General features: G+C 37.9%; 2 protein-coding genes across 2 annotated transcripts; one reads left to right on the plus strand and one right to left on the minus strand.

Annotated features, from left to right (window-relative positions):
* The first annotated feature begins 3,997 nt into the window (after positions 1 to 3,997).
* Positions 3,998 to 7,213, plus strand: LOC143876732 (ADP-ribosylation factor-like protein 8c). Its single transcript, XM_077378429.1, has 6 exons — positions 3,998 to 4,248; positions 5,944 to 6,029; positions 6,120 to 6,148; positions 6,245 to 6,366; positions 6,636 to 6,800; positions 6,914 to 7,213. Exons 1-6 carry the CDS (start codon positions 4,211 to 4,213, stop codon positions 7,029 to 7,031), a joined length of 558 nt encoding a protein of 185 aa, XP_077234544.1. The 5' UTR covers positions 3,998 to 4,210; the 3' UTR covers positions 7,032 to 7,213.
* A 959-nt stretch (positions 7,214 to 8,172) lies between these two features.
* On the minus strand, positions 8,173 to 26,198 carry TDX (tetraticopeptide domain-containing thioredoxin). Its single transcript, XM_077379945.1, has 11 exons — positions 25,996 to 26,198; positions 25,829 to 25,862; positions 14,077 to 14,244; positions 13,599 to 13,686; positions 13,415 to 13,495; positions 12,897 to 12,961; positions 12,612 to 12,752; positions 12,226 to 12,342; positions 12,081 to 12,134; positions 11,872 to 11,908; positions 8,173 to 8,704 (listed from the first exon to the last, which is right to left on the minus strand). The coding sequence occupies exons 1-11, from the start codon at positions 26,103 to 26,105 to the stop codon at positions 8,370 to 8,372; spliced, it is 1,230 nt and encodes a 409-aa protein (XP_077236060.1). The 5' UTR covers positions 26,106 to 26,198; the 3' UTR covers positions 8,173 to 8,369.
* Positions 26,199 to 26,648: the final 450 nt, after the last annotated feature.

Consider the following 26,648-nt stretch of genomic DNA (forward strand, 5'->3'; position numbering starts at 1 on the left):
TCCTATTTTGTTTTCCGATTGTAAAGGAAACAAGACAACTTTCCTAACAATCTTCACCTTGCCTTGTTCCCAACCACTCGAGGATTTTCCGTTGATGTCATCACAGGTTCGCTATCACCGCAAACAACCTGAAGTATCAACTACACACCCTCGAATCATTCTAGTTTCGATTCCTCTCGATTTGATCAGCACGGCTAATGCACATGTGTAGCTGCCAGCCTATTATGGGGCCAATAATCGGTTGCCCCAATTTACAACAAAGTGGGCCTTAGTAAAATGTTGAGGTTATGGACGAGCACTAAATTGTGAGGAGTTTTTTCAAGGGAAATGATATTTTCACGACCATTTTTTTTCTAGACGGCACTCCTCCCTTTAATTTTGACTTTTGTAATCGGGTGTTGTATAGGCAAATACAACCCTTAAAAAGCTATCAACATCCGATCAAAAAGTGTAAAATAAAAAAGCAGAGTGCCGTTATGAAGGTATCAACATCCGGTTTCGAAGGTTCTTGTATGAAGTCTTCAAACTCCCCATTGTAAAGTAGCAGCATGCCCTTTTGTTCTGATCATCTTTTGCCCCTTCTACATTTAACAAAACTTGGCTCTATACCGTGTCGGAGGAACTTCCTCCATAACATCGACATGGTAGAGTAGAATACCGCCACATGGCATTCTCTCTCTCTCTCTTCCCCCTCTCTCCCTCTCTCCCTTATACCTGGGTGTCAAGGCGGCAAACAAGAAGGCACGACATGGGCCGTGCCGGCACAGCATAAATTGCTACAGTGCTGTGGACCGTGCCTAAACCGTGGGTTTAGGCACATGGCACAGCACTGCAAAATCTATTAAAATGTGAGCCTATGTGGCTGTTGTCCCGGTCCGGGCCGGCATGACACGGGCCGTGCCATGCCTAAGCTCAAGCTTATTCATGCCGTGCCTGGCCCACGGGCCCGTATGAGCCAGAAATTTTCGTGCCATGCCATGCAATTGCCACCTTGACCTTGGTGGGGCCTAACAAACTCTCTCTCATATACTTGGAGGGGCCAAACAGCACATACACTCTCTCTCCACAGCATTGGTGGGGCTGAGTAAAAGACCACCACATGGCGATTCTCTCTCTACACACCCTATGGAGAGGATTTTATGGGCAAGCCTATTATGTTGAGGCCAACAAATGAACGGTTTGGATCTTTTAGCAAGGATTTACACCATCCAATTGTACGGGCCCACCCCTCCAGTGTGTGCACGCTGTCCGGCCCCACCAAGGGTATGAGAAAGAGAGAGTGTGTGTGCGCGCGCCGCTTTTTGACCCACCAAGGGTGTGGGGGAGAGTGAGCGCTGTTCGGCCCCACCAAGGGTACGAAGGTAGTGGAGAGAGAGAGAGGGAGGGGGGTCGCCATGTGGCGATGTTTTACTCAGACACATCGCTGTTGTGGAGGAAGTTCCTCCAACTCGCTATGAAGCCAAGTTTTGCTCTTCTACATTGGATTATCACTACACAAGCTCTCCTCCAACAGGAGGATAGCCGAGCCCAAGCCCACAATGGGACAATAGTCTTGGGCCTAGTTATCAGGCATTATTAGAGAATGAAATCAAATTAAGTTCAAATATTCTAGATTAGAAGATTTGATTTGATTAAACTATATTGGTTGGTTGGTTGGGTTAGATTAGGCAAGTGAATTAGATTAGGATAGTGTCTTTCCATAATTATCTTATTATCTTGCTATGTTTATCATTTGAGTGTTCTATAAAAACACTCCTTGTACTTAATGTAAATCATCCAAGATTAATATAATTTTCTATTATTTTACATGGTATAGAGCCAATGATCTTGGTGTCCTGATTACAATTCTATCAATTCCATTTTTTCAGCGGGCGGCCGTGTAGACGTCTGCCGGGCATCAAACCCATCATCTTCACCTCTTCTTCCTTAGTTTTTCTTCCCTACTCTTAGGTTGCAGTCTCTGCCCTAGTTTTTCGTTCCTTTTGTTTTCCTTGATCTGCCATTCTCCATCTCCATAATTGCACACCTTCTTTTGGTATTTCAAAATCTAGTCTTTTGATTCATGCACCCCTTGATTTTCATTTTCTATATTTCTCCTAGTATTTTAATGCACTCATTTTCTTTCAAAACAACCCCATATTTGATATATGCATTGTTTTCACGCATTGTCCCGATATTTGTCATATGAGCAGCTTGTTGTCGTTTTTTTGCCTTCTCCATCCTTTTTTATTTCTTCTATTTCAGCTGATGTACCTCTTCGATGTGTGTGCCTGAAATTGATTACTCTACTCAGCTGAGGCGCCTCCATTCTTTGAGGTTCGTGCCTCAGAGAGTCAATTTACATGAGGATCGGTACTTACTGACCCATGATTTCTCGCCCATCGTGGCTTATTCTTGCCCATTCCAGTATCGGTCTATTTTGACCCATTTCTTGCCCATTCCGACATCGGTCCATAGTAACCATTTTCTTGCCCATTCCGGCATCGGTCCATAGTGACCTATTTCCAGAAGGTTCGGTATTCAAAATCGGCCTAAATATGACTCACTCATTCAGGCTTGAGTCAAATCCAGTTTATTGAAGCTCTTTGCGGCTCATCTTTCATGCAACACATTTTTCAACAACATGCGATAATCATCTTCGACAATACCGACAACATACATCGAACAAACATCAATCGTGGCAGTGTGCATCAAAATTTACAAATTTTTCTATTTCTTTTAGGGGATATCTATTGTAATCAAACGTATATCGATTTTCAATCCATATACGTTTGAGGGGGCATATTAGATAATGAAATCAAATCGAGATCAAATATTCTGATATTAGAAGATTTGATTTGATTAGGCTATATTGGATGGTTGGGTTAGATTATGCAAGTGAATTAGATTATGATAGTGTTTTTCCATAATTATCTTATTCTCTTGCTATGTTTATCATTTGAGTGTTCTATAAAAACACTCCTTGTTCTTAATGTAAACATCCAAGATTAAAATAATTTTCTATTATTTTACAGGCATAAAACACTTTAGAACCCAAGCTTCAACAAAAGATCGTTTCAGAGTCCAAGTTCCACTAATCATCTTTTCTTAGTGGCAATACTAATTTAGATAGGGAAATGTTGTCAGCACAACTGTATTTTGATGAGGGCACTCCTCACTTTATTAAAAGTACGGTATTGCCTACACCATAGGATGATCCAAATCGTCCATTAGATGCGCCATGGCCTAAATAGGTGCGCCAAAAATCATTTCCATAGGCTTATCCTAACCCTCCAATCTTATTGTTAGAGGGTTGATCCTAACCCTCTATAGATCGGAGGGTTAGGATTAACCTATGGAAATAATTATTGGGGCACAACCTATTTAGGATGTGGCCCATCTAATGGACGGTTTGGATCATCCTATCGAGAGGGCCATACCGTACTTTTAATAAAGTGAGGAGTGCCCTCATCAAAATACAGTAGTGCTGATAATATTTCCCTTTATATAATAGATAGATATTGTTTGGATCCCTATCATTCAATGATACAAATGGGTCATCTGCTGGGCCCACTTAAGGATTAATATCCCATTGGACAATCCTAACCCTCGAATTTGTGGCTTGAAAACTAAAAAGTTAAAATAATTTTATTTTTTTTTAAATCATGCATGAGAATTTAGAAACTTTCCTTGGTCGCGAGTTACGATTATCTAATGGAGGAGATTTCTGAAGCATAGGACCATCTCCATAGTGGAGTGGGGTAGTAGATGAACGGTTTGGATCAACAAAAAACAGTGGGACCGCCTCCACTTTCCGAATATTTATTTTGGAAAGTGATATATTTCCCCCCTTTCTTCTCAGGCCACCCACCTGCACTGTATTTATGAGTTTAATTATGACAGCTCTTTCTACCCTACTAGGAGCTGGCGCGGGGAAGAAAAGGAGGCGAATCATTTCCCTTACTTTTTTTAGCGCCAAAATCGATTCAAAAGAATCCTCATCGATAGAGCAAAGAAGGAAACGGAGTCCGACTAGGAACCGTTTAAAACGAGCGCGCTTTTCTCTCTTGGCATTTAAATAAAATACGGATTTCTAATTTCACAACAAAACGAACAAAACCTTCTCTATTCCCCTCTTTGTTTCCTTCTTCGAGTTTCTCTCCATCCCAAAACTAGGGTTAGGGTTTCTGCAACTTCTCCTTATTCATATTCGAATCCATTTCTCTTTTCAATGGGCATTCTGGATAGGTTTCTCAATTGGTTTCGAAGGTATTTCTTCTCATCTCCTCCTTTTTCTTATCGATTCAGGGTTTCTAATTCGAAATATCTACACAGAAGTTGCTTGCTTTCTCTATTTGTCTCTCTGTCTTCCTTTTTCTAGCTTGAAGGGTTTCTATTTCTGTTTTTGTAGTGAAACTTTAGTTCAGATTTTTTTATTTTTTTTTTTTTTTTTTGAGATATGTTCCTTATTTCTGAATATGATTATATGTTAATTCAGATAGTAAAGGCTGCTACTCAAAATTGTAATGCTAATGAGAAACTACTTTCAAATGTAAACACAAGAGCACTTTTTGACCAAGATTTGTGTAGAAACAGTGAGAAAAGACTAGATGGCTATGAACATAACAGGGAACATGACCCTAGATAGGAGAGAATGGAAGAAAATGATCCATGTAGACGAACCCAACTAGTGTCAGGATTAGACTTACTCAATTTGAGCCGGGAAGATCCATTCACCTTCTTCATGTAAATTTTCTAAAGGATTCATTAGCCGGCCCCAACTAGTTTTGGACAAAGGCTTTAGTTGAGTTGAGTTGAGCCTTTACTATTAGTCGGTGGTAACCTTAAATATCTTTGGATGTTTATGTTGTTTGCATATTTATTTCGTTCTTATTGATGTTGACTTTATTCCGTCATTCAAATTTGCGACAAAGCTCATATTAATCTTGATTTTCACATCTTTGAGTTATTTTACAAATTATTCTTCGTTTCCACAATACGTAGCCAAGGTATTTTGATTATTTGTAAGGTATTTTCACTAATTTTAAAGTAAAAAACTCTTCTTATACTTTTGCTTGAGAAAGTAAAGCAAGATGGGCAACCTTTTGGATTTAAGTAGAAAGGATGTAGAATGAATTTACTTTTCATATATACGATTAAAATTTAATAATCTAATTTAGCTTAGTGTTTCCGTTGCGCACGGGCAACTTACAAATAGGGGCTCACTTTGCTTTGAAAGTGTAGCTCGCCGTACAGCGATGCCCCATTATAAAAGGGTTTTGAAGCAAGATACGGCATCTTTAAAGCGTAAATTAGTTTCAGCTTTGATTGGAATCCATTACAAGTGAAGCTGGAGGCAGTATCAAACAAATTGAATCCAGCTCCAACTAAAGTTGAAAATGGTGTCAACTCTAATTGAAACATATTTTCAACTATGTCCTGAGAAGAATCTCGAAAGTATTTTCAACTATGTCCTGAAAAGAATCTCTGTTATGTACACTGTGTCAGTATCCTTGTCGAACTTATTTGGTTTGTTGGAAGAACCAAAGGTCATGGCTAAGGATTTTGCTGAGAATTGGGCATAGAATATGCTACCACTATAACTTTCCAACCATAAAATGCTTCTCCTTCGTCAGTTGGAAGTGTGGTCTGTTCAGATTTTCCACATGAGACGTGTTTCAAGGCCTGAACATGTATTTTCGGCAAACAGCATGGTCCTTTGAGTTCATAGAAATGTTGCCCACAGTTTTCCCAGAAAATGGATTTCGTGTTACATACTTACATGCTTACACATTTTGAAAATATAACGTGGTTTTGTCTCTTGTTATATTATTTCCATACCTCAAATTTACACTAGTACCAATCCAAAAGGGGAAGATCAGGTTCTGTATTTTCCATATATGGACAGCCAAAGTTCATCATGCTTCATAATCTCTCCCAATTCTGATTTCTTCCACATTTCAGAACATTTTTAAAGCGAGAAATGGAGCTTACCCTTATAGGCCTTCAGAATGCCGGAAAGACCACACTAGTGAATGTCATAGCAGTGAGTGAATCTTACATATTTTCCTCACTTTCTAATCCTTGAGAAGTTTATCATCTTAGACTCACCTACAATTCTTTTTGTTTTTGTCAGGAAGACGCCTACAGAGAGGACATGATTCCAACTGTAAGTACCATTTGCTCATTCTTCATCAAAATTTAACTGCTCTGTGCTTCAGAGTTTCAGAAATCTGAGTACACTTCTCTGCCTTCTGGAAATCAGGCGGGTTTCAACATGCGAAAAGTTACAAAGGGAAATGTGACCTTAAAACTTTGGGACATTGGAGGACAGCAAAGGTTCCGCTCCATATGGGAACGTTATTGTCGTGGCGTCTCTGCTATTCTGTAATTACTCCCTCCCAACCAGCATTTTAGATGCCAGGATTTTATCTTGGCCTCTATTAAAGTATAAATGATTAAATAACACCAACTCTAATAGCTTAAGCTTTTGGAGTTATTGGTTGTTTCACAGCCTCTAATTTTATAAAACTACTAAAAAAATGTGTCTTTGTGGATAATGTGCAAATGCCTACAAAAATTGAATACTAAATCTCGTATTTTCTTGTAATTAACCTTGATTGCTAACTTTCTTTCTTTTTTTTTGGATATGACAGATATGTAGTAGATGCTGCTGATAGGGATAGCATCCCCATATCCAGAATTGAGTTGCATGACCTGCTGGTAAAACGTTCATCATTAAAGCAGATCCCTCTGCTAGTTATTGGCACCAAAATTGATAAATCTGAAGCTCTTTCCAAGCAAGCATTGATGGATAAGCTGTAAGTTCAGAACCAAATAATCACTCAATCTGCAGCTCAAAAAATAATCAATTCCCAGAAATTATTTCAGTTTTGTAATCTTTCTTCTCATTCTTGATGCTGGTGTTTAACAGAGATCTGAAATCCATCACAGACAGAAAGGTGTACTGTTACATGATCTCATGCAAGGAAGGCATCAACGTAGATGTTGTCTTCAATTGGGTTATCAAACACTCGAATTTAGGACATTAATCACACAGAAACGGATTAATTTTGGAGGCCGTGGCAGAGAGAACATTCTTCACAATTTACTGACCTGGATTACATTCTTTATTGTCTGCTTTGTACAGTATAGATCAATTTATTGTTTTAATACACAATTTAGTGATCTGGATTACATTCTTTATTATCTTCTTTGTAGAGCAAAGAACAATTTATTGTGATCCTTTTTTAATACACAATTTATGGGTCATTTCTTCATATTATTTTCTTAAAATTTCTAATTAACCATTCTAATCTTGTAATGGGTAGCAGCAACCTAGCAATGTATGATACCAATTCTGGGACATTTTTATACTTCTAATTTCCTATTTGAGTGTTGAAACTAAGTGATTGAATAGCGTACACACTTAATATTTGATGTGATGCACTCAGTACTGTCTCCGTGTAAAAGCATGAGACGGCTTCCTTTGAAAATGAAAGGAATTGGAGGTGTGGGATCACGTTGATGAAGAAAATAAAAACTAAAGTGGAAAATATCAAAGATGAAAAATTCTGAGATGTTCATTTAGAAAGATAATAAAGTTCGGAGACTGATATCCACACTACCAACTTTTGAGAATCGGACGAATCACCTTGTTTTACAGTTTTTAAACCGGCTGTCAAAAACTATTACCAGGGATTAGGCAATTTCCCGGCTGACTTTTGCATGAGAGAACAGTAACATATGCTCACTTTTCAACAGATTTCGTCTCATTCATTTAATTCTTCTGAGGTGGCTGTTCTCTCATGCAAAAGTCAGTGGCGAAAAGGCTTTCTGTGAAATTGCCTAGCAAATCCCCTACTACAATTCCTAAAAAGCCCTCAGCAGCCAATTAAAAAAAGTGTAAAAAAAGATGATTCGTCCCATTATCAAAAAATTGTCGTGGAGTTACCAACCGCTAGAGGTCATATCAGTGTACTCTGACAAGAACTCCGCCTAATGTTCCCCAAGGCCCAAATCAATGCGTAACACGGCTGAGCTTTTTATTGAATTCAGCTAAGGAGTTGTCTTTAGACTTTAGTATAACTAAAATCAAGGACAGACAAAGGTTAATTTTTAAAGATAATCTGAAAATTGGGTAGTCCATTTTTCACCTCACATGAAGTAAGATTTCTAACAGCGAATAATAGATTTGGAAGAAATTAAAAACTGTTTGTAGATTGAACATAAGAGTCCAGCAGAGAACCTAAAGAAACACAGGTATAACATTGACTGTCACACTGTTTTTCAGACAAGTAAAACATACTACAAGGGATCTACAATGAACATTGCCTCTTGCAGGAAACACCAGCCAGAATTATTAAAGGGTACTCAGCTGATAAATCCACTCATGACTGACCTGCATACTGTGCAATTTTCTTTTCCAGTTCATTCTTATCAGCACCAACTACCTTGTCAATCTCCTTACCATTTTTTGTGAAGAAAATGGTGGGAACACTGTTAATATTCCAACGTGCAGCCACATCTTTAAGTTCATCTATGTCAACTTTGAGGAAGACAATATTTGGGTATTTGGCTGCCAAGTTTGCATAGAGAGGAGAGATGAAACGGCAGGGCCCACACCATGCTGCAGTAAAATACAGAACGGCCAATCGAGATAAACTTGAAGCAGCATTGAATTTGGTTTCCAATTCCTTGGCAGAGTGGATGCTAAGAACACTTCCTGAACATGGCCTCCCACAAGTTAGATGAAAACAGAAATCTATGACACCCATTTAAATCATTTTGTGAAACATCACTACACTTCCAGTCCACTCTTATCAGCACCCACTAACACAAGATGAAAATTATCGCTTGCATCAAAAGAGAAGAGCTGTTACTCAAACTAAATCACTAATGATCTTTACCCTATAATCTGACAGTGCAAAACATGGAAAGTAAAAGAAACAAATAACGGCACTACACATGAAAGACCATGTGTGCGTGTGAACACGTTTAGTCAAATTCTACATTAGAGTGAGAATGTTAACGTGGACACGCACAAATAATCCATCATCCAGAGTATGTCTCTCTCTTGGTAAGAGCATTCCTCGTTGCAAGATGGAAGAGCAATAAGCAATGTATAATTTCTAGCATTGATGCGAAATGCGAGGCAACGACTTTGGTCATGCAAAATTTATTTGGTTGAAGGACCTTCTTTCTTTGGATCAAGACAAATCCCACATGGACAAATTGGAAACAACTACTTCTATGCAGTTTCAGGGGAAGTGTTGAAGACTGTTATCTCATAAACAAATTTGATATGATGGTATAATGTTACACAAATAAAATATCAAATAGTTTTTCGTTTTTTAATATTTTTAACAGCATGTAAGCAATCTTCCTTTTTCTTCTGGAAACAAGGCAAATGTACTGAAAAAAAAAATGCAAGGGGACGAGCAGTGCCAAAAACAAAACACCAAAACAAGACCAAGACTATCAACATTAGCAGAATCTCCTTCAATGCAGATATGCCCTCTCGGCAAGTCCAAGACAATTTTTAAGCCCTCCAATAGAGCCTTCACCTCTGCCTCATTTGAGTCAGCAGTGCACCTAGGGCCAGAATACATAATAATGATGCCCCCAAATTCATTTCTCAACATCACTCCAATCCCAGCGATACCTGAATTCTCTCTAACTTCCGTGGAAATTCAGTTTCAACGCATCGGGTGGAGGAATCAATCTCACCAACTTTTTCGAATGACCAGGTCTGTCCCAGTCAACATTGTACCAATTTCTGGGAGTTTCAGAAAGTGTAAAAGACTAGTTAGAATCATTTTAGCCCACCGGATCGTAGTAATCTTGATATTGGAAATGAGGGCATGTAAGCAATCTTGCCCATTCTTGTATGGTGTAATTATTCTAAAAGGGTTTGCCCCTCACCTCCAATGAAACTCTAGATCAATCTCCAAGGTTTCACCATCTTTCATTGTGTTTTCCACCTTTCCATAATATCAACGGTCAGCTCAAACTCATCTGACTGATACCAAAGTGGTTTGACTCTGAACCTGAGCTGAAAGAAGCATAACAGTACCAACGAGTTCTGTCAATTACTCAATATAGGCAACTGACTGCCGGGACTATGTATAGTTGGTAATCACTCGTCAACCCACAGCACATGCAGTTCATATTGTCAGCAGATCATCAATGGCCCAAGTAATGTAAACATATGAATGCTCAGCACATCATGAACAATATAGACCATCAAGATAGCCTGAGTAAGTTGGTGTCTGCTTTATCACTTCCCTCACTAATTGTGCCGATGCTTTGAGTAAGTTGGTAATCCTTAAATCATTTTATGTTAGGGTGGGAGTGGTTCTAGATAGACAGTTTTATGTACCTAGACAATATAAGTCCTTTCTCGTTTTATTCTTCAACAATTTCATATAGAGGATCAATATGGGGAGGCACCCTGCATAATGCAGCATGTTCTGTTTAGCACCACATGTGGAGGCCACCCACATGACATCAGGCCACGCTGTTTGGTGAAGCGCCAAGTCCCATTGAATTTTATGATCTCCAATGATACTCCGCAACTGTTTTCCACTCCTTCTATTCACTACCTTTCCTTGGCCATCTATTTGTCGTTGCTAAGCTCACTCTCCTTATTCATAGAAATGCTCTCATATTCCTAACTAAAAATGGGAACTTCATCTAACAAGTGACCTACTACGACCGCCCCCCCACCACCCCCCCCCAAAAAAAAAAAACATCCCCCGCTCGCGCCCAGCTTTCATTCATTGTCTTAATCAGGTCTTGCAACCAAAGGAACATGAAGATTCAACCTGTAGGGGAACACCTTAGGGATACTATCAGCCATTGTTGAAATTATCGCATTTGATATGCTCCCTAGGTCCTACCTGATTCGGGAGTAGCAACATGCACTGATTGACTTCAACACAATCATAAACTACCTATAACTCCTTAAATCTTTATAATTTTCAATCCTACTCAGTCTTCATGTTTGAGAATCCTTGTCCTACCAAAATACTTGAATAAATTGTTGTTTTGTTTGATTTAATCCTGAGCTCTCCCAGCCTCTTGGTTTGCAAGTCATAGAATCCATCCTCAATAGCTCATCAAAACCTATTTCAACACCTTATGGCAATGTGGAGCCCTCCTGCTAACGTCAGCAGGTCTGCCCCCTTTGTGCCCAAAATTCGGTAACCCCTCAAGCTGATGTCATGCTAGCATCAGCAGTCCTGCCCCCAGGCCCAAAATTCTGGACCCCTTCTCTCTTCTTATGTGTCCTGAGGTTATTGGGACTTCTGCTGACACTTGTGCATCAGAAGATATTCTCTTGAATATTTGATTACCTATGCACTGATACCATATAAAAACTCTTGCAATATGATGTGTGAAAGAGGCAGAGTGAAACATAAAGAAAAAAGAAGATGATAGAACTCACTCAATTCATGGGGCTTGTATCATGTTCTTTCAGAACGTGTTAAAACCCTAATCACCAACTTATGTAATAACACAATTTACAGTAATCATATAACTGAAATTAGTTCAAGAACACACCATAACACACTTAGTATGTGCCACACTCAAACTCAGTGTTATTTTTAACATTGTGTTGTGTAGTGGGGTCTCCCTATATTAATTTTATCATACATTGGAGGAACCACTCAATTTTAGTTAATGCTAGTATAGTTGCAAGCCTTAAGCTCATACAGGTTAACAGCCACAGGGAACCGTTTCCATCATATTAATGTTTCCATTAGCATGGTAACCTTAACCAATTCAGATCCTACAAAACCATAGTAGCAACTAAGCAGTGTTTATAAGAGTGTAAAAGATATGACTCTTGCGGTATAAAATAGAAAATTTGAAGTAAAAAAGGTTTACCTTCTTGTAGGGCGGCCGAGAAGTTTGGGTCAGGGTCCTGCATTGAAACAGAAAGAAATTAATGCATTCGGTTAACTTTCCCCACCCATCTAAAAGGTTTGTAATTCAACAAAGAAAACCAGATCATACTAAAGGCACTTTCAAGAGCGCAGTTCATGTTAAGGAAGACCAAGAATATTGACCTAAGCCTAACAAAATCAAAATCTTACAGGCGATTTAGTTTCTGAGAAATGATCCGTCTTTTTCTCCTTCTCGTATGCAGCCTGAAGGAAAGTAAGAATATGTAACCAAAATAACAGATAATTTTCCTGATACATAGCAAATTTCTGCGAGGGATGGATCAAATATACTTACTTGAGCTTCAGCACGCCGGCGTTGTCTTGTACGTTCGGCTTTCCTCAGTTCTCTCTGTTTGCGCAGGCGCTCATATTTTCTGCGATGCTCTTCAATTTTGTGTGCGTTTGGTTCAACCTACAGATTGAAAAAAAAATTATCATGGAACAAATTTTTCAACATGTCTCCTCCTGAGAATATATTATGAGAAATGATATTAGCACAACCATGTTTTAATAATTGCTCAGACCCAGCTTTTCTCTTCTTTTTTAATTGCCTTTTTGAAGATTTTGGGGAACTGTAATAACTAATAACCTTTTGACATCTTTTTAAATACTAAATGACAAGATGCTTTAGTGAAAATATCAGAACACAGTTGTGCTGATATCATTTCCCTATATTATTACCTTCTTAAGCACAGAACCTATCTCCTCATCATAATCCAACTTTGACGCTATGTGGAGATCATTGGCAGCCTCTTCCCACTGGCCCATCAAGGCCCGTGCCATTCCCCGAGCTTTATACCCTTTTGCCGAGTCAGGATTTATCTAAGAGAAACAAGTGTGTTATGGATGAGAGAGCAGTTTCCTAAAAAAAGATAAATATAAATACATAAACATCACTGCCTAGATACATCAAACTTCTTTCTGAAGTTGCATTAATGATACTTAATGAAAGGGCAATGAGAAAACCTGTATAGCAGCATCTGCATCCCGTATTGCGGCATTTGGTTTGTTCATTTTCACAAAAACACTAGCTGCAAAAAAAGGTGTTGGATTTCTGAGAAAATATCCAAAAAAATAGAAACAAATAAACTGCGAAAAATATTAATTTTGTTACAGGTAAGGATGAAGTTTGAACCCCTTAGCTCAACACTACAAACTTAAGAGCATAGTTTTAAATTTCGGATTTCGGTTGGGACTGAAACCGAAATCACCCAAACCTGAAATTTCAGCCAGAGTACCAAATTTCAGCCAAAATTTAGGAAATTTCGATAATTTTGGCTTAATTTTCGGTACTATAATGAAATTACCAAATTTCAGCCGAAATTTCGGTATAAATTTCGGCCAAAATTTCATTTTAGGCTGTCCAAAACCGAAACCAAAACTGAAATTGAAATCCATGCTTAAGAGCATCAACACTATGGCAAACCCTCAAGTTCATATGTGAAAAATGCTAATGATAAGCTAATTGTGATACAGAACTTCACCTCTATTAGCATACGGAATCGCCGAAGTTGAATTGAACACGATGGCTACTGTTAGATGCTCAATGGCTTCATCAAGTTTGCCTGGTGCATGCATTTTGATTTTTAGGTTACAAAAAGATCAAGTATGAAGAAATATGAATCCAAAAAGATAATGAGAAATGCCCATCAAAGAACTAAATTGTGCCTTCAGAAATTGCATCCATGGCCTTTGCTTTGGACATTTGAGCAGCATCACGACTTTCTTCAGTAACCTCAACAGAAGGATCTCCCATCTAAAAGCAGAACGACATGTGATATATTGACAAACACACCTTAATATTGTAGAAGGATTAGACCTATGAGCTATGTCACAAATATCGTTCTCAGGAATTTCTCGGCAAGGGAAAATCTCAGGATATATTAATCTTTTTATTTTTTCGGGCTTAAATCAGGGAAAAACGATAAAATAAAATTATTTACAAATTGTAAAATATTGTAAATTTTCGTGATATTATCGTGGTAAATGAAAATATCACTATATTTTTAATTCGGGGTTATTATGGGACTTGTCGTTTTATCGAAATATCGCGATAAAATCGATATATTTTGAAAATATCAGGGATATTTGTGACATAGGATCAGACCAGCCTTTAATTTTATCACAATAAGAACTTAAAACTAACCTTTTGTGGAGGATCATTATCAGGTTTTACCACTTCACCATCCAACTCAATATCGGATTCAACAATGTCATCCTCCATATCATCATCTTCAGTCTTTTGTTTGGGTTGCTCGGCATCAGCATAAACATCTTCAGTGTCATCATCACTATCATCCAACATATCACTTTCCTATGAAGACAAAAAAGGTTAGGGTTCCTAATTACCCTTCAGAAATCAGCCTCACTAGAAATTCAACTATCCAGGAAAAGAAAAAATAACCGTGCATATACATTGCAATTAGCATATATAATTTGACCCTTAAAACTCTCTAGTAATGAAACAAAACAGGGAAAGAATTAAATTTCAACCACAAAGAAAGAAGTGAACTTCAACCACAATGTCCAAGTTATCCAACAAAAGGAAACTATGCAAGTGGGCCCATCATAGCATGTATCAATAGGGGTGTCCAACGGATCCACTTCGGATTGGATCCACCTACGTCCCAATCATGATTAATTCAAATTCCTTATCGGTCAGGTCGGATTCGGATTGTTCTTGGATCATACTCTCCGTGTCATGGTTACAATCTATTTCAAATCAGAGTCTCCTCTAGCAGGTCCTAGTAAGCATTGTACACAATTAAAATTTCAAAAAGTAGTGGAATATGTTTATTCCACTATTTGTGTGTCGCTATGCATTTTATTCAAATAAATTAATCATTTTTCTATAACTAATCTAATTTCTAAACAAGTAAAATAATGCCCGAATAATCCACAATCACAAGTTAAAGAAAAAGGGCAGCCCAATGCACGAGGCTCCCAACATTGCGGGGTCAGTGGAGGGCTAGATGTAAAATAACCCAAAATCATAGTTGAAAATAAATACATGAATCTGAAAAAGAACAAGATGGTTAAATAATATTAAGATTTAGAAAACTAGGCCATCTTGATTCTGGGGCTTCCCCTCATAAGGTATCAAATAACCTAAAATTTACGTAACATAGAAGTAAGAATCAAGCAAGAACCGAGAAATCAGAATAAAAAATCCACATTTATTCCAAATCAATGTCTCATCCACACAGTCAAACCCAAAAAACACATACCATATGCTGAAATCTACGAAAAATGCATCAAACCACTAAAAATCAAAGGAAACCCCAAAGAACATAAAACATATGCTGAAATCATAGAAAAACTGATGTCTGATGTGTAATATTGTGTTATATTGGCTAGCAACACCAAAGTAACCGCATCTTATGCATGGGATGTTAGATCGACATGGGACCGATAATACCTTGTAACTATGAGGTATTGACAGAGAGTTGGGGTCCTTGGAGGGGAGACTGGTCATTGTACTTTCTTGTATTTCATTAGATTGTACTTCTTTACTGACTTTATTGTTCCAGAAATGTGTGACAACACATCACTAGTTGTTCGATGCGATTAAGCCATTACGGATGGCTTTCTTGCTTATATGATGGTTTTTAAGTAGGGGTGAGCATTAATCGGTTAGAACCGAATAACCGACCGAACTGAATTCGGTCGGTCAATTCGGTTCGATTCCGAGGTGGTTCGGTTCGGATTCAGTTTAAAATAAATGAAATTTCGGTTTTCGGTTTCGGTTTCGGTTTGCAAGGGAAAAACATTAGGTTTAACCGAAAACTGAAATTTCACTGAAAAGGTTTTAATATCGGTTTTCGGTGTCAGTTTCGGTTTCGGTTTTACAAACTGAACTTATGATCCAACCCCCCTTTTCACTTGGTACAACCCCCACTACACTAGAGACACAAGCCAAGAGGTTGTCCCAAGTAAAACTCTCAATACCCATATGAAAAAAAAAAAAACAGAAGTCAGTAAGTCACAAAACCCTTTCTATTTTCGTTTTTTCCATTTCATTCAACAAAGCAACCAAAACCCAAAGGTCTAAAACCCAAAGCTAGGGTTTTTTTCTTCTTCTCTACTTTCTACCCTAGATCAGCCGCCTCTTCGAGACTCCGACTCCGGCGAGTGGCGACCCCTTCTATGCCTCACCGGTGACCTCAGATCGAGCCACCATTCCTCCATCCGACTCCGGATCGGCAGATTCACGGCCATTGAAACCCTGAAAATTATTCCGAGGTAAGTTTCTACTCTTCAAGGTTCTCTCTCTCTCTCTCTCTCTCTCTCTCTCTCTCTCTCTCTCTCTCTCTCTGATTTGTAGGAACTGATATGTTTTTCTCCCTTCTCTCTTTTTTTCTCCTTTTTTTTTACCTTTTTCTTTTCTCTAGAGTTTCGGTTTCAAGAAAATGTCTTGTTTTCTTTGTCTCGGACTCTCAGGGACCTAGAAACGTGTTTCGTTGATTTGTAAGGCTAGATCTTGTTGGATTCCTTGTTTTCTGTATATTAAGTTAGGTATTGGTAACATAGGCTCTAGATTAGGGTTTTTCTATGGAGTTTTTGAGGAAATGCTTTCAGAAAATTGTAAATCTGGATTTTTTAGCTGATTTGAATGCATTTTTTATGCATAGCTTGGATGAGTTAGGGTTTTTAATTTTTTATGAATAGTTTTTTATCCATAGCTTAGGAAAATTCTGAAAAAAACATTATAGATCTGTTTTTCTCTCTTCACAGGATTTTAGGTTTTATTTCTCGTTTCTTTTTTACGATTTAGGTGTTTTCTTGATAATCTTGTGTTGGAAAGCTTTCTGCTTTACTGCTTTTGTTTTCGTGAGGATTGATGGGTAGCTTTGGTTGCTATTGGTGTTTCTTAAAGTGGATTTGAGGGTCGAAGGGAAGGGTTAGGGTTTCTGTTGGTGGTATTGAGTTTCAACTTTCAAGAGAAATTTGTACTTCTAGTTTGAGTCTCTCTACTTCTCTCTATCTGAGATCCCGAGGTAATACATCTGCTTCTCATTCGGTGCTTGTTCAGTTGTTCTCATCCTTTGTAGTCACATATTGCTTTCCAAGGTTTATTATTTTGTATATTTAGCTTTCTAGGATTTTTAATTTCCATTAGATTACCTATCATGCTGATATGAAGACAAATATGGTGTTGACTGTTGTGAATTGTGATTCTTTGAATCTACATTTTCTTCTAACAGGCAACAATTGTATAATGTGTTTTCTTGTGTTACAGTTACAAATATTGAATTATGCAAAGCATGCCATTTTTGGGGAATTCGGGTTGAGCTTTTACCTTAAAATCCAGTAGGGTTCACTGGTTCAGATTGATTCCTATTCTTTTTTAGCAAAAGCTCAACCCAACCTGACCCAAGTTGCACCCCTATTTAATTATTTATTGTTGTTCTTCGATGTGAAGATCTCTTTGATTTTTAAGTTTCAATATAGGGTTCTTACTTCTTTATTGATTTTCTTGATTGTTCAACCATAGATTCATTTACCGCGACCTCGAGCCACCACTCAAGGAGTCAAGGGGCAGTTAGTTAGCATCATTCTATCTTCTTTGGCTCTTTGTTATTGGGTACAAAGGTAACACTTAATCACTTATGACTCATCTCATTCTTAATTCTTAGGATAGTGATATTTGTGTTGGGTATCTTGCTTTTGCTGCGTATCTTATTTTCTCACCCCTAGTATTATACTCTTATTATCTTATTTCTATAATTCTATTTTTTCCATAGATGTTGCAAGAAGGAGAAGCTCCTAATGTTATTTCTAGCGAGCAATCATCAAATCCAACAAACACAAACCAAACATTTGGGACCGTACAGAAGAGAAAGACGATGAAGTCAAGGTCAGATGTGTGGGACCATTTTACAAAATTTTGTTAATGAGATGGGTGAACATAAGGCTAGTTGTATGTATTGTGAGAGGGAGTTTTGTTGTGATCCGAAGAAAAATGGAACTTCCTCACTTAAGAATCACACCACTGCATGCAAAAAGTTCCCTGGCAATATGAACACATCGCAGTCATAGTTGAATTACTAGTCGATCAAGGGTCAAGAGGGAGATTGTAGTGGCACCCTTTCTATTTGGAAGTCTGCCCAAGAGGCCATTAGAAATGCATTAACCCGTATGGTAATTGTTGATGAGCTTCCATTTAAGTCCGTGGAGAAGGAAGGGTTTAGACATTTCGTATCAATTGCATGCCCTCGGTTTCATATTCCGTCACATTCGACGGTTGCGAAGGATTGCTATCAATTCTTCCAGGAAGAGAGGTCGAAGTTGAAAAAGTTGTTTAAAAACTCATGTCAAAGAATTTGTATCACTACAGACACATGGTCCTCTCTACAAAGAGTTAACTACATGTGTCTCACGGCTCATTACATAGATAGTGATTGGAAATTGCACAAGAAGATACTTAACTTTTGCCCAATTTCTAGTCATAAAGGTGAGGCTCTTGGTAAGGCCGTTGAGAAGTGCTTTCTTGATTGGGGGATTGATAGGGTGTTCACTGTTACTGTGGACAATGCTAGTTCAAACGATGTTGCGGTTGGATACTTGAAGAGAAGACTTGTCAACTGGGGGTCTAGCATTTTACAAGGAAAATTTTTACATGTGAGGTGTGTGGCACACATAATTAATCTAGTAGTGTGTGATGGATTAAAAGAAGTAGAAATTGCAGTTGATCGTGTTCGGACCGCGGTCAGATATGTGAGAAGTTCTCCAGCTAGGTTGAAGCTCTTCAAAGAGTGTATTGAGAATGAAAGGATTCAGAGCAAGAGTTTGTTATGCCTAGATGTATCTACTAAATGGAACTCGGCATACTTAATGTTAAAGGCGGCCGAAAATTTTGAAAAAGCATTTGATAAGTTTGAAGTTGAAGATCCTTTTTTTTAGTAGTGAACTTGATTCAGGTGATGTGGATGGGATTAGGAAGCCAGATCATGAAGATTGGGAAAAGGTTAGGAGGATGGCGACCTTACTTCAAAACTTTTATGAGCTCACTGTACGGGTTTCAGGATCATTATATGTTACATCCAATACTTTATTTCCTAAAATTGTTGAGGTTGAGTGCCTTTTGCAAGAGTGGCTTGAGAGTGACGACTTTCACTTGGTAATGATGGCGAGGAGAATGAAAGATAAGTACGAAAAGTATTGGGGCAACATTGAAAAAGTGAATAAATTAATTTATATCGCGGTTATTCTTGACCCTCGTCACAAACTAGCTTTTGTGAAGTTTGCACTTATTTCTATGTATGGAGAGGGAAAAGGCAACGAGTTGCCAGAAAAAGTGTTCCATGCCACAGTTGAATTGTTTAACGAGTTCAACTATAAGAACACAGTCAACACACCTCAAGAGAATCAAGTTAACTTGGGGCAATCAACTTCAAGAGAGCTTTCTGAAGAACCGAGACAACATGTGAGGAAGATGATGAAGGAAAAGTTTAAGAAGCATAAGATTGACTCCGGAGGTGGGGATAACAAATTGGAGTTGGAAAGATATTTAAGTGAATACACCGAAGAAGGTCCCGATGAATTTGATATTTTAATGTGGTGGAAAGTTAACAATCCTAGATTTCCTGTCTTGTCAGAAATGGCTCGGAATGTGTTGGCGGTTCCCATTTCCACCGTTGCTTCGGAGTCAGCATTTAGCACGGGGGGGCGTGTTCTTGATGCATTTAGGAGCTCTTTGACTCCTAAGATAGCACAAGCTCTTATATGTGCTCAAGATTGGCTTCGATCATCGCCAATGCCAATTAATGTCGAAGAAGCATTAGAGGACCTTGAAAAGTTTGAGAATGGTAAATTTGTATTTACTTTATTTTTTATTTTTTCAGTGTGTTTCTAATTTTCTATATATTGCTTTTGACTTGGAACTCGATGTTTGTTATATTTAACTATTTGTATTCCTATTTTCAGAATTTTCAAATGTTGGGGATGTTTTATGTTTCTTCAAATTTTGAGTGTTGAAGCATGGAAGAGTGGAAGATGGTTTCAGGTTTGTAATTGTGTAGTTACTAGTTATCTTCATATCTTGTGACCCATCTTTGCTTTGTAATACTGGAATTTTTGAATTACTTACAAATTTGGTGTTAGAGATAGAAAGCTACAATCAGAAGTGGACTAGTACATTGCTTATATTCTCCTATATTCTTTCATCCATCGAAGGAGGCAAATGAAACATTGTTAACTCTTCATTCTTGAGTAGCTGGAGTTTTTATCACTTCAAATTAGGGCTTCAATTCTTCAAAGCAGTAAAAAGTTGAAAGTCTCTGTCAAGTTTCTGCCAATGGGTATGTTAAACTAAATTTAATGGATACCTTAAACTCTGACTTAACATGTGCTGGTACTCGTAGGTTTCTCCAGACTGTTCTCCAAGAGTGATCTACTCAAGGTAGAATAGGTTCCATCACATTTTCATCGAGTAATCTTATCACCTCCTAGGTTTCGCAATCTAGTCCCCAAGCAGTCTTGCTTCCCACGATTAAGGCCATCCTAGTCATGTTATTTATTTTATTAATTTCAAAAGAATGAAACACAAGATATTCAAAATCCATGGAGCATATACTGGGAATATAATCGAACTCCGCAAGTAGTGGATCCTTTCTATTTTCAAAGATGGTCTCAAAATTTCATTTGAAAGAACAGAAGTGATCCTGGTTTGTTTAGAATTGGTGCTGTGATGTGGTTAGAAATTTGGGTGTTGACATCAAAGCATTCTTTGACCTACTCAGTGAGAAGGATTCTAGACAAGTGAAAACCACGGCTCCCGGTCTCTGGACTTTGAAGATCATCGTTTTGGAACTCTTATAAGTGGAGTGGAACTGAGCCAATATCATTGCCTGTGCTCCTATCCCTTCTTTGGGTCCATGGCATTTTTCAAATACTATATTAGGAACTGTCAATCTTTTCCAGCGTGGGAGCTGACAAACACTGGCTCCTAGTGGGATAGATTACTTGTGTCATGGCACTCTTTGTTGAGATTTTGTCAAGCTAGCTTGCACTGTTTTTTCTGTTATTTTCAGGTTTTTAGTTTTGCTGCTGATTTTTTATGTTTCCTTGGGACAGCTTGTCTCCGTTTATTTTTGTATGAATCTTCTTTTTCAATAAAGCTTATGTTAATAATGCTCAAAAAGGAAAAGGAAAAGAACAAATAAACTGAAGTAATGCTTATTCACTTTGTTTTGTTCTTTACCTTCCTGATGTCTTCTTTTCTTTCTTTCTTTCTTTTTTGGGTCTCTAATGCCTTTCTTTTTCTGCTTTCAAACATTGTTGGGTACTTGGGTGGCTATAATTTGTTTTCAATTGCCTATGTTGTCTTCTATAAAAATGCATCCATATATATATCATAAATGAAGTCTTCCAATAAGGTAGTATTTCTGTTGCTGTAAAAGAGCCATGTGACAAGCAAGGGACATTTATTTAATGGAGTAGGCGAGTAGCCGTGGCATAAATGCAATGAAATAGAATGGAACCTGCTAGAATAATAAACACTAGAAGGTAAAAAATAATTAGTTCAGTCAGTTGACTCAGTTGCCTATAATTTTTGGTTTATAGTGATTGACATTTCTCTTCAAGCAAACTCAAGGATTGTATGTCAGAAATCACCACCATATTCTATTGCCTGAAGATGGGTAAATGCACATTTTCTCCTCTTTTGGTTTCTTTCTGTTACAAACTTACAATTCATTTACAACCTGGATTCTGTTACAATTCATTTACAACCTATTCATTTATAGAGAAATTGTATGATGCCCGACTGTGAAGTACCCTCAAGGTGGTACGTCAGAGGTACTAGTAGCACCCCTGATATTTGATCCAACAGCAGACTCTTAAAAAGTGGTCTGCTGTTGGATTAAATATCAAGGGTGGTACCACTTTGACGGTACTTCACGGTCAGGCATCATATAAAAACTCTCATTTACAAACCTTCTATTCCATTCTTAACCTATATTCTTATTGTTTTTTATATGCAGGTTGAATGTCTTTTGCATATCTGGAGTCCTTTGGAGGATATTCATGGCACAGCAGCTCTAGAGTCTAGTCTGTAGACTCTCTACTAGGATGTTTGGCGATTTGCACTATTTGTTTCAGCATTGCTTCTTTTTCTTTGCATTTTGGACTTTCGGCTTTTGTTATATGTACCGTTTGTTATTTTACTCATCTCAACACAGAGAATAACAATTGCTCTTCTATGGTTGTTTGCGTTTTGCAACAGAGAATAACAATTGCTATTCTATGGTTGTTGCCTGTTGGGGTTTTGGACTTGCTTGTTGGCTTGCAACTATGGTTTATGGCATTTGAAAATCTTCTCTGAAAGGAAGAAGAATAGAAGATAAATTGATTCTTAGAAAAATTGAATGGCTTCGGGCCTTTGGCTTGCTCATATTGTATTTTTGCGCAAATTGAATGGTTTATGCCTAACTTTGTATGGTTTATGCCTAATTGAATGGATTAAACTTTAAATGGTTTGCCCAAATTGAATGGTTTATGCCTAACTTTGTAGAATTGTATTGTATTTTTGCTCAGATGGAATGGTTTAAAATTCAAATTAGGGGTGGCACCGTGGTAGGTTCAAACTGGAATGCTTTATGACTTTATGCCTAACTTTGTATTGTTCTTTCAAACTTTCAATGGCATGGTTTAAACTTTCAATGGCATGGTTTGCCCAAACTTTCAATGGTTTATGGCTTTATGCCTAACTTTGTAGAATTGTAATGTATTTTTGCCCAAATTGGATGATAATATGATAGAAAAAATGAATTATCGGTTTATCACTGCACTGGCTCATATTGTTAGAAAAACAATGAAGTTTTCTACTAAAATCGAAACCGAACCGAACCGAAACCGAAAAACCGAATTATGCTGATTTTTAGTGAATTCGATTTTCGATTTTAACCGAAAAACAGATTTCGGTTTTCGGTTTCGGTTCGGTTCGGTGGCTAACCCCATCGGTTTCGATTTCGGTTGAAAAATATGGTAACCGAAATATTTTCGGTCTCACAATTTCGGTTAGTTCGGTTCGGTTTAAACCGAATAACCACCCCTATTTTTAAGTACGCATTTGTGCTTATTCAAGCATTTTCAAAAGTTTCATCTTAAAATTTCATCATCTGCATATGTTTACATAATATATACGTTTCCGTGATTTTACAAAATTTTCACCAAAATTTCCACCGAAACCGAAATGTTTCTGTTTCCATGCCCACCGAAACTGAAACCCAGATTTAAAACCTTGAGTATACGTTTATTGAGTACGAAAATGTTCAAAAAGGCTATTGTTGTTATGAACCTGGACAGCATTGTTTGCGTGTCTCAGATCATGTCATCTTTCTTGAAAATGCATACTTTTATTCCCTACGCCAATGGCCATCTACACCTATCTCACACCTACCTTCTTTGTTGATAATGACATTTTGTCCAATATTGATATTGAAACTAATAATCACTTATCAAAAGACATGGAAGAAAGACAACCGGTAGCAAGCTCAGATGTTTGACCCCTCACAAGTACTACTTCCTTTCTTTAGAACCTACTTCCCTTGTATAAATGTCCATTACGGCACTCTAAATGTCAGACTCATTATCCTTACTGTCTTGGTTTACCATGGGCACTCTAAATGCTAGACTCATTCTCCTTCTTGTCATGGTTTACGATCAAAAATTCTCTGACAACCTTGACCAACATGTCCCCTCCACCTATAAGTAAGCACCAAAACAGGATTGTTGGAAACGGGCTACGGAAGAGGAGCTTTGTGCTATCCATGAAAGTAAAAATTGGGATTTAGTTCCATGCCCTCCTCATGCATCTATTATTAGAAGCAAGTGGGCCTACTCCGTAAAACTCAATTCTGATGAGAGCCTGGATTGACACAGAGCTCGTATAGCAGCTCAATCTTGCAAGCAATAATAAGGGATGAACAGTGAAGAAACATTTGCTGCATTTGCTAAAATGACCAAAGTCCGTACATTGATTGCCATTGCATCTAAACAGCAATGGGTTTCCCCTATTTTAAAAAATAACTTTAAAAAAATCTATGTTTTATCCCTTTAAACAGCCACCCAAATTGCCCTTGGAGTTTCCCCTATTTACAACCTCTATGTCCTCTTAAGTATGGGAAAACCCAAAGAACCCTTCGAATTTACCGAAGGGTGCCATCCAACACTGGAAAAGGAGATTTTTCACTTTCCATGTGCGTTTTCTTCCTCAATATAAATGCAACCCCTAAACATGAATGGAATCCTTCCTTCTATAGCCAAATCCACTCAAAATCATAAAGCTTCCCTTTAGATTCCCATTTCTACGAAAAAACCCAATTTCCCCTCTTAATAACCTTCCCAAATGGCCCAAATCGGTTTAAAATCCTTTATCTCCACCCAAACCTTCCATCACCACACAAAATATCTCTCAGTTAGCTTGTTTTCACGCCCAAACCCTAATTGATTTACCCAAAACAGAAAAGTTTCCCCCTTTGTCACCTATAAATAGGCTCCCCAAGAGCCTCCTTGGACATGAAAAACTACAAAGCAAAGGCCACTTACAGGCTATGTTTCTCCATCTCTCAAGCTTTCGACACTTTCTTCATTTTCTCTACCATTTATTACACCGGGGCAGCAATCAACGACGTCTTCACCATCTTCAGATGTCCCCACACGGGTCACAATCTCCATCACCAACGCCATCAAAGCCCCTTCACCCTTCTTCACCGTTTCGTCTGCAACTCTGGCAAAGCAGGAAGGAGAAGGCCTAAACTTACTCCTTTACTTTCCTTTCTTTATGTTCATTACTGAATAACAACTCATATTCTCTTGTATTTTAGTCTACCGCAGCAAGCAGAAGGTTTAAGAATCTGCATATTTCTTTCAATTACTCTGTTGCCTAACTAAAATCCCGGTTTATGCCAGAAACACACGATTATTTTCAGCCACATATGGGATACTCTATTTTAATTGGCACTTATAATTATATCTATTTGGCATTTTGAAACGTTGATAGGCTTCTTCTCACCATTCTATCTCAACTCAACTCAACTCAACTAAGCCTTTGTCCCAAACTATTTGGGCTCGGCAAAAAGAGCGGCCCAGTGCACGAGGCTCCTGCCATTGCGGCGTCTGGGGAGGGCGAGATGTACGCAGCCGTACCCCTGCTTTGCAGAGAGGCTGTTTCCGTGACTCGAACCCGTGACCACCCGGTCACAATGGAGCAACCTTACCTTTTCTTCTCACCATTCTATCGTAGCTAAAATTCTGATTGCCTCTTGGCTCATAAATATTTTCAATTACATCTGAGATATTTGGTTGCTTAATGTATTTTGTTCTTTGGATAAAACATTAGTGGAATCCTATCCTCATGAAAACATCCCTTTATTAATCTTACTGTATAACATATACTGGAGTTTTAACCCATCTACAACAATACATCAGACTTCCTGCTCAATACTATTATATAACAACTTGGCTATCTGAATTTTCTTTACACACTTGCATCACTATTTTCAACGTCATATTGTTATTTTCATAATTAAGTTCTCTGAACACAAATTTACACACTTACATTTCAGATTCGTGCTTCTTTCATCACTTGAGAGATAAACGAACCCATTTACGCTTGAATTACTACAAATGCAAAAGTTCAAAAATTCAAACGTATTTAAATTTTTAACTTTTTAGTAGTTTTCACACTACTAATAATTCAAGCATAATTTCCCCAAAATTCAATAGAATGACAAAGAGTAACAACTAAAAAAGATCAAAATGCAAAAAATTAAAGAAAATATAAAATATGCGTCTAGAGAAATGATTGAACTAGCATGGCCATAGACACTCCAAAATTAATAAGCATCTCCTAAAAAACAATACAATACAAGGAAAAAAAAAAAAAAACTTCTTACCGATTTTGGGGTTTTCGGAATCCGTGCCCCAAGACTGAAACAAGAGTTCAAAAGCCTCAATCAAACCAACGGCATAACAAAAAGGGGGAGACTTTGATGAAATTTACGAGTAGAATGGGATAAAAAGGTGAAATATAAAAAAGAAGATGAAAATAAATAAAAAACACCTTTGGAGATAGGTCGTGAAAAACCCTAGAGAAGGGTCGTTGAGAATCGAAGGGTTGGATTTGCATTGATCGACAAAAAGTTTCAGATGAGCGACTTTCGCAGCGTCCATTTCTCTGTACCTCTCTCTTTCGAATATAGGAAAAATAAACCGTTTTAGGGCTCTTTTCACTCCCGTTCTCCTTTCTTTCTTCCTAATAGAGACAAAAGAGAAAGTAGTAGAAAGGTCTTCTCCTCCTGTCGGGATCAATGGTAGGGATCAATTTTATTGTACAGTGGTCTTAAACCCATACCGAACGGATATATCCCTTGCGTATGAATTACGGGGCATGTTTGGAGGTATGGATTCTATTTTCTTGAAAAATGATTTTTCAGATTTACTGGAAGGTTAAAGACGAATTATTTGGGACCCACCACAATCGGTTGCCACAATCTCAAAGGTGTTAAATAACCAATTACTCTAAATGTTTAACCCGTTTCATATGGCGTTATTTAATCTTTTTTTATGCTTCAACACCCCCCCTCAAGTGTGGCCCCTCTTTTTAGGGTTGGCCTACACCCCTCTTTTTGGGTTGGCCATTACATATGGATTTTTAACATCAAAGAGGTTTGAACCCACGCAATTTTAAACTTTCACAAAAGGAACCGGGCCTGA

The sequence above is a fragment of the Tasmannia lanceolata genome, unplaced genomic scaffold (genome assembly GCF_043159265.1).
Source record: "Tasmannia lanceolata isolate RefF3 unplaced genomic scaffold, GAP_Taslan_0.1 ptg000005l, whole genome shotgun sequence".
Classification (NCBI taxonomy): Eukaryota; Viridiplantae; Streptophyta; class Magnoliopsida; order Canellales; family Winteraceae; genus Tasmannia; species Tasmannia lanceolata.

What these genes read in the sequence shown, in the direction of transcription:
- TDX (XM_077379945.1), bottom strand. Translation starts at nt 26,105, where the DNA reads ATGGACGCTGCGAAAGTCGCTCATCTGAAACTTTTTGTCGATCAATGC. An exon ending in GCCGGCGTGCTGAAGCTCAA is followed by an intron (nt 12,135 to 12,225) that starts GTAAGTATATTT and finishes ACTTTCCTTCAG; the next exon opens with GCTGCATACGAGAAGGAGAA. An exon ending in CTCGGCCGCCCTACAAGAAG is followed by an intron (nt 8,705 to 11,871) that starts GTAAACCTTTTT and finishes GGCCATGTTCAG; the next exon opens with GAAGTGTTCTTAGCATCCAC.
- LOC143876732 (XM_077378429.1), top strand. Translation starts at nt 4,211, where the DNA reads ATGGGCATTCTGGATAGGTTTCTCAATTGGTTTCGAAG. An exon ending in GAGAGGACATGATTCCAACT is followed by an intron (nt 6,149 to 6,244) that starts GTAAGTACCATT and finishes TCTGGAAATCAG; the next exon opens with GCGGGTTTCAACATGCGAAA. An exon ending in CAAGCATTGATGGATAAGCT is followed by an intron (nt 6,801 to 6,913) that starts GTAAGTTCAGAA and finishes GGTGTTTAACAG; the next exon opens with AGATCTGAAATCCATCACAG.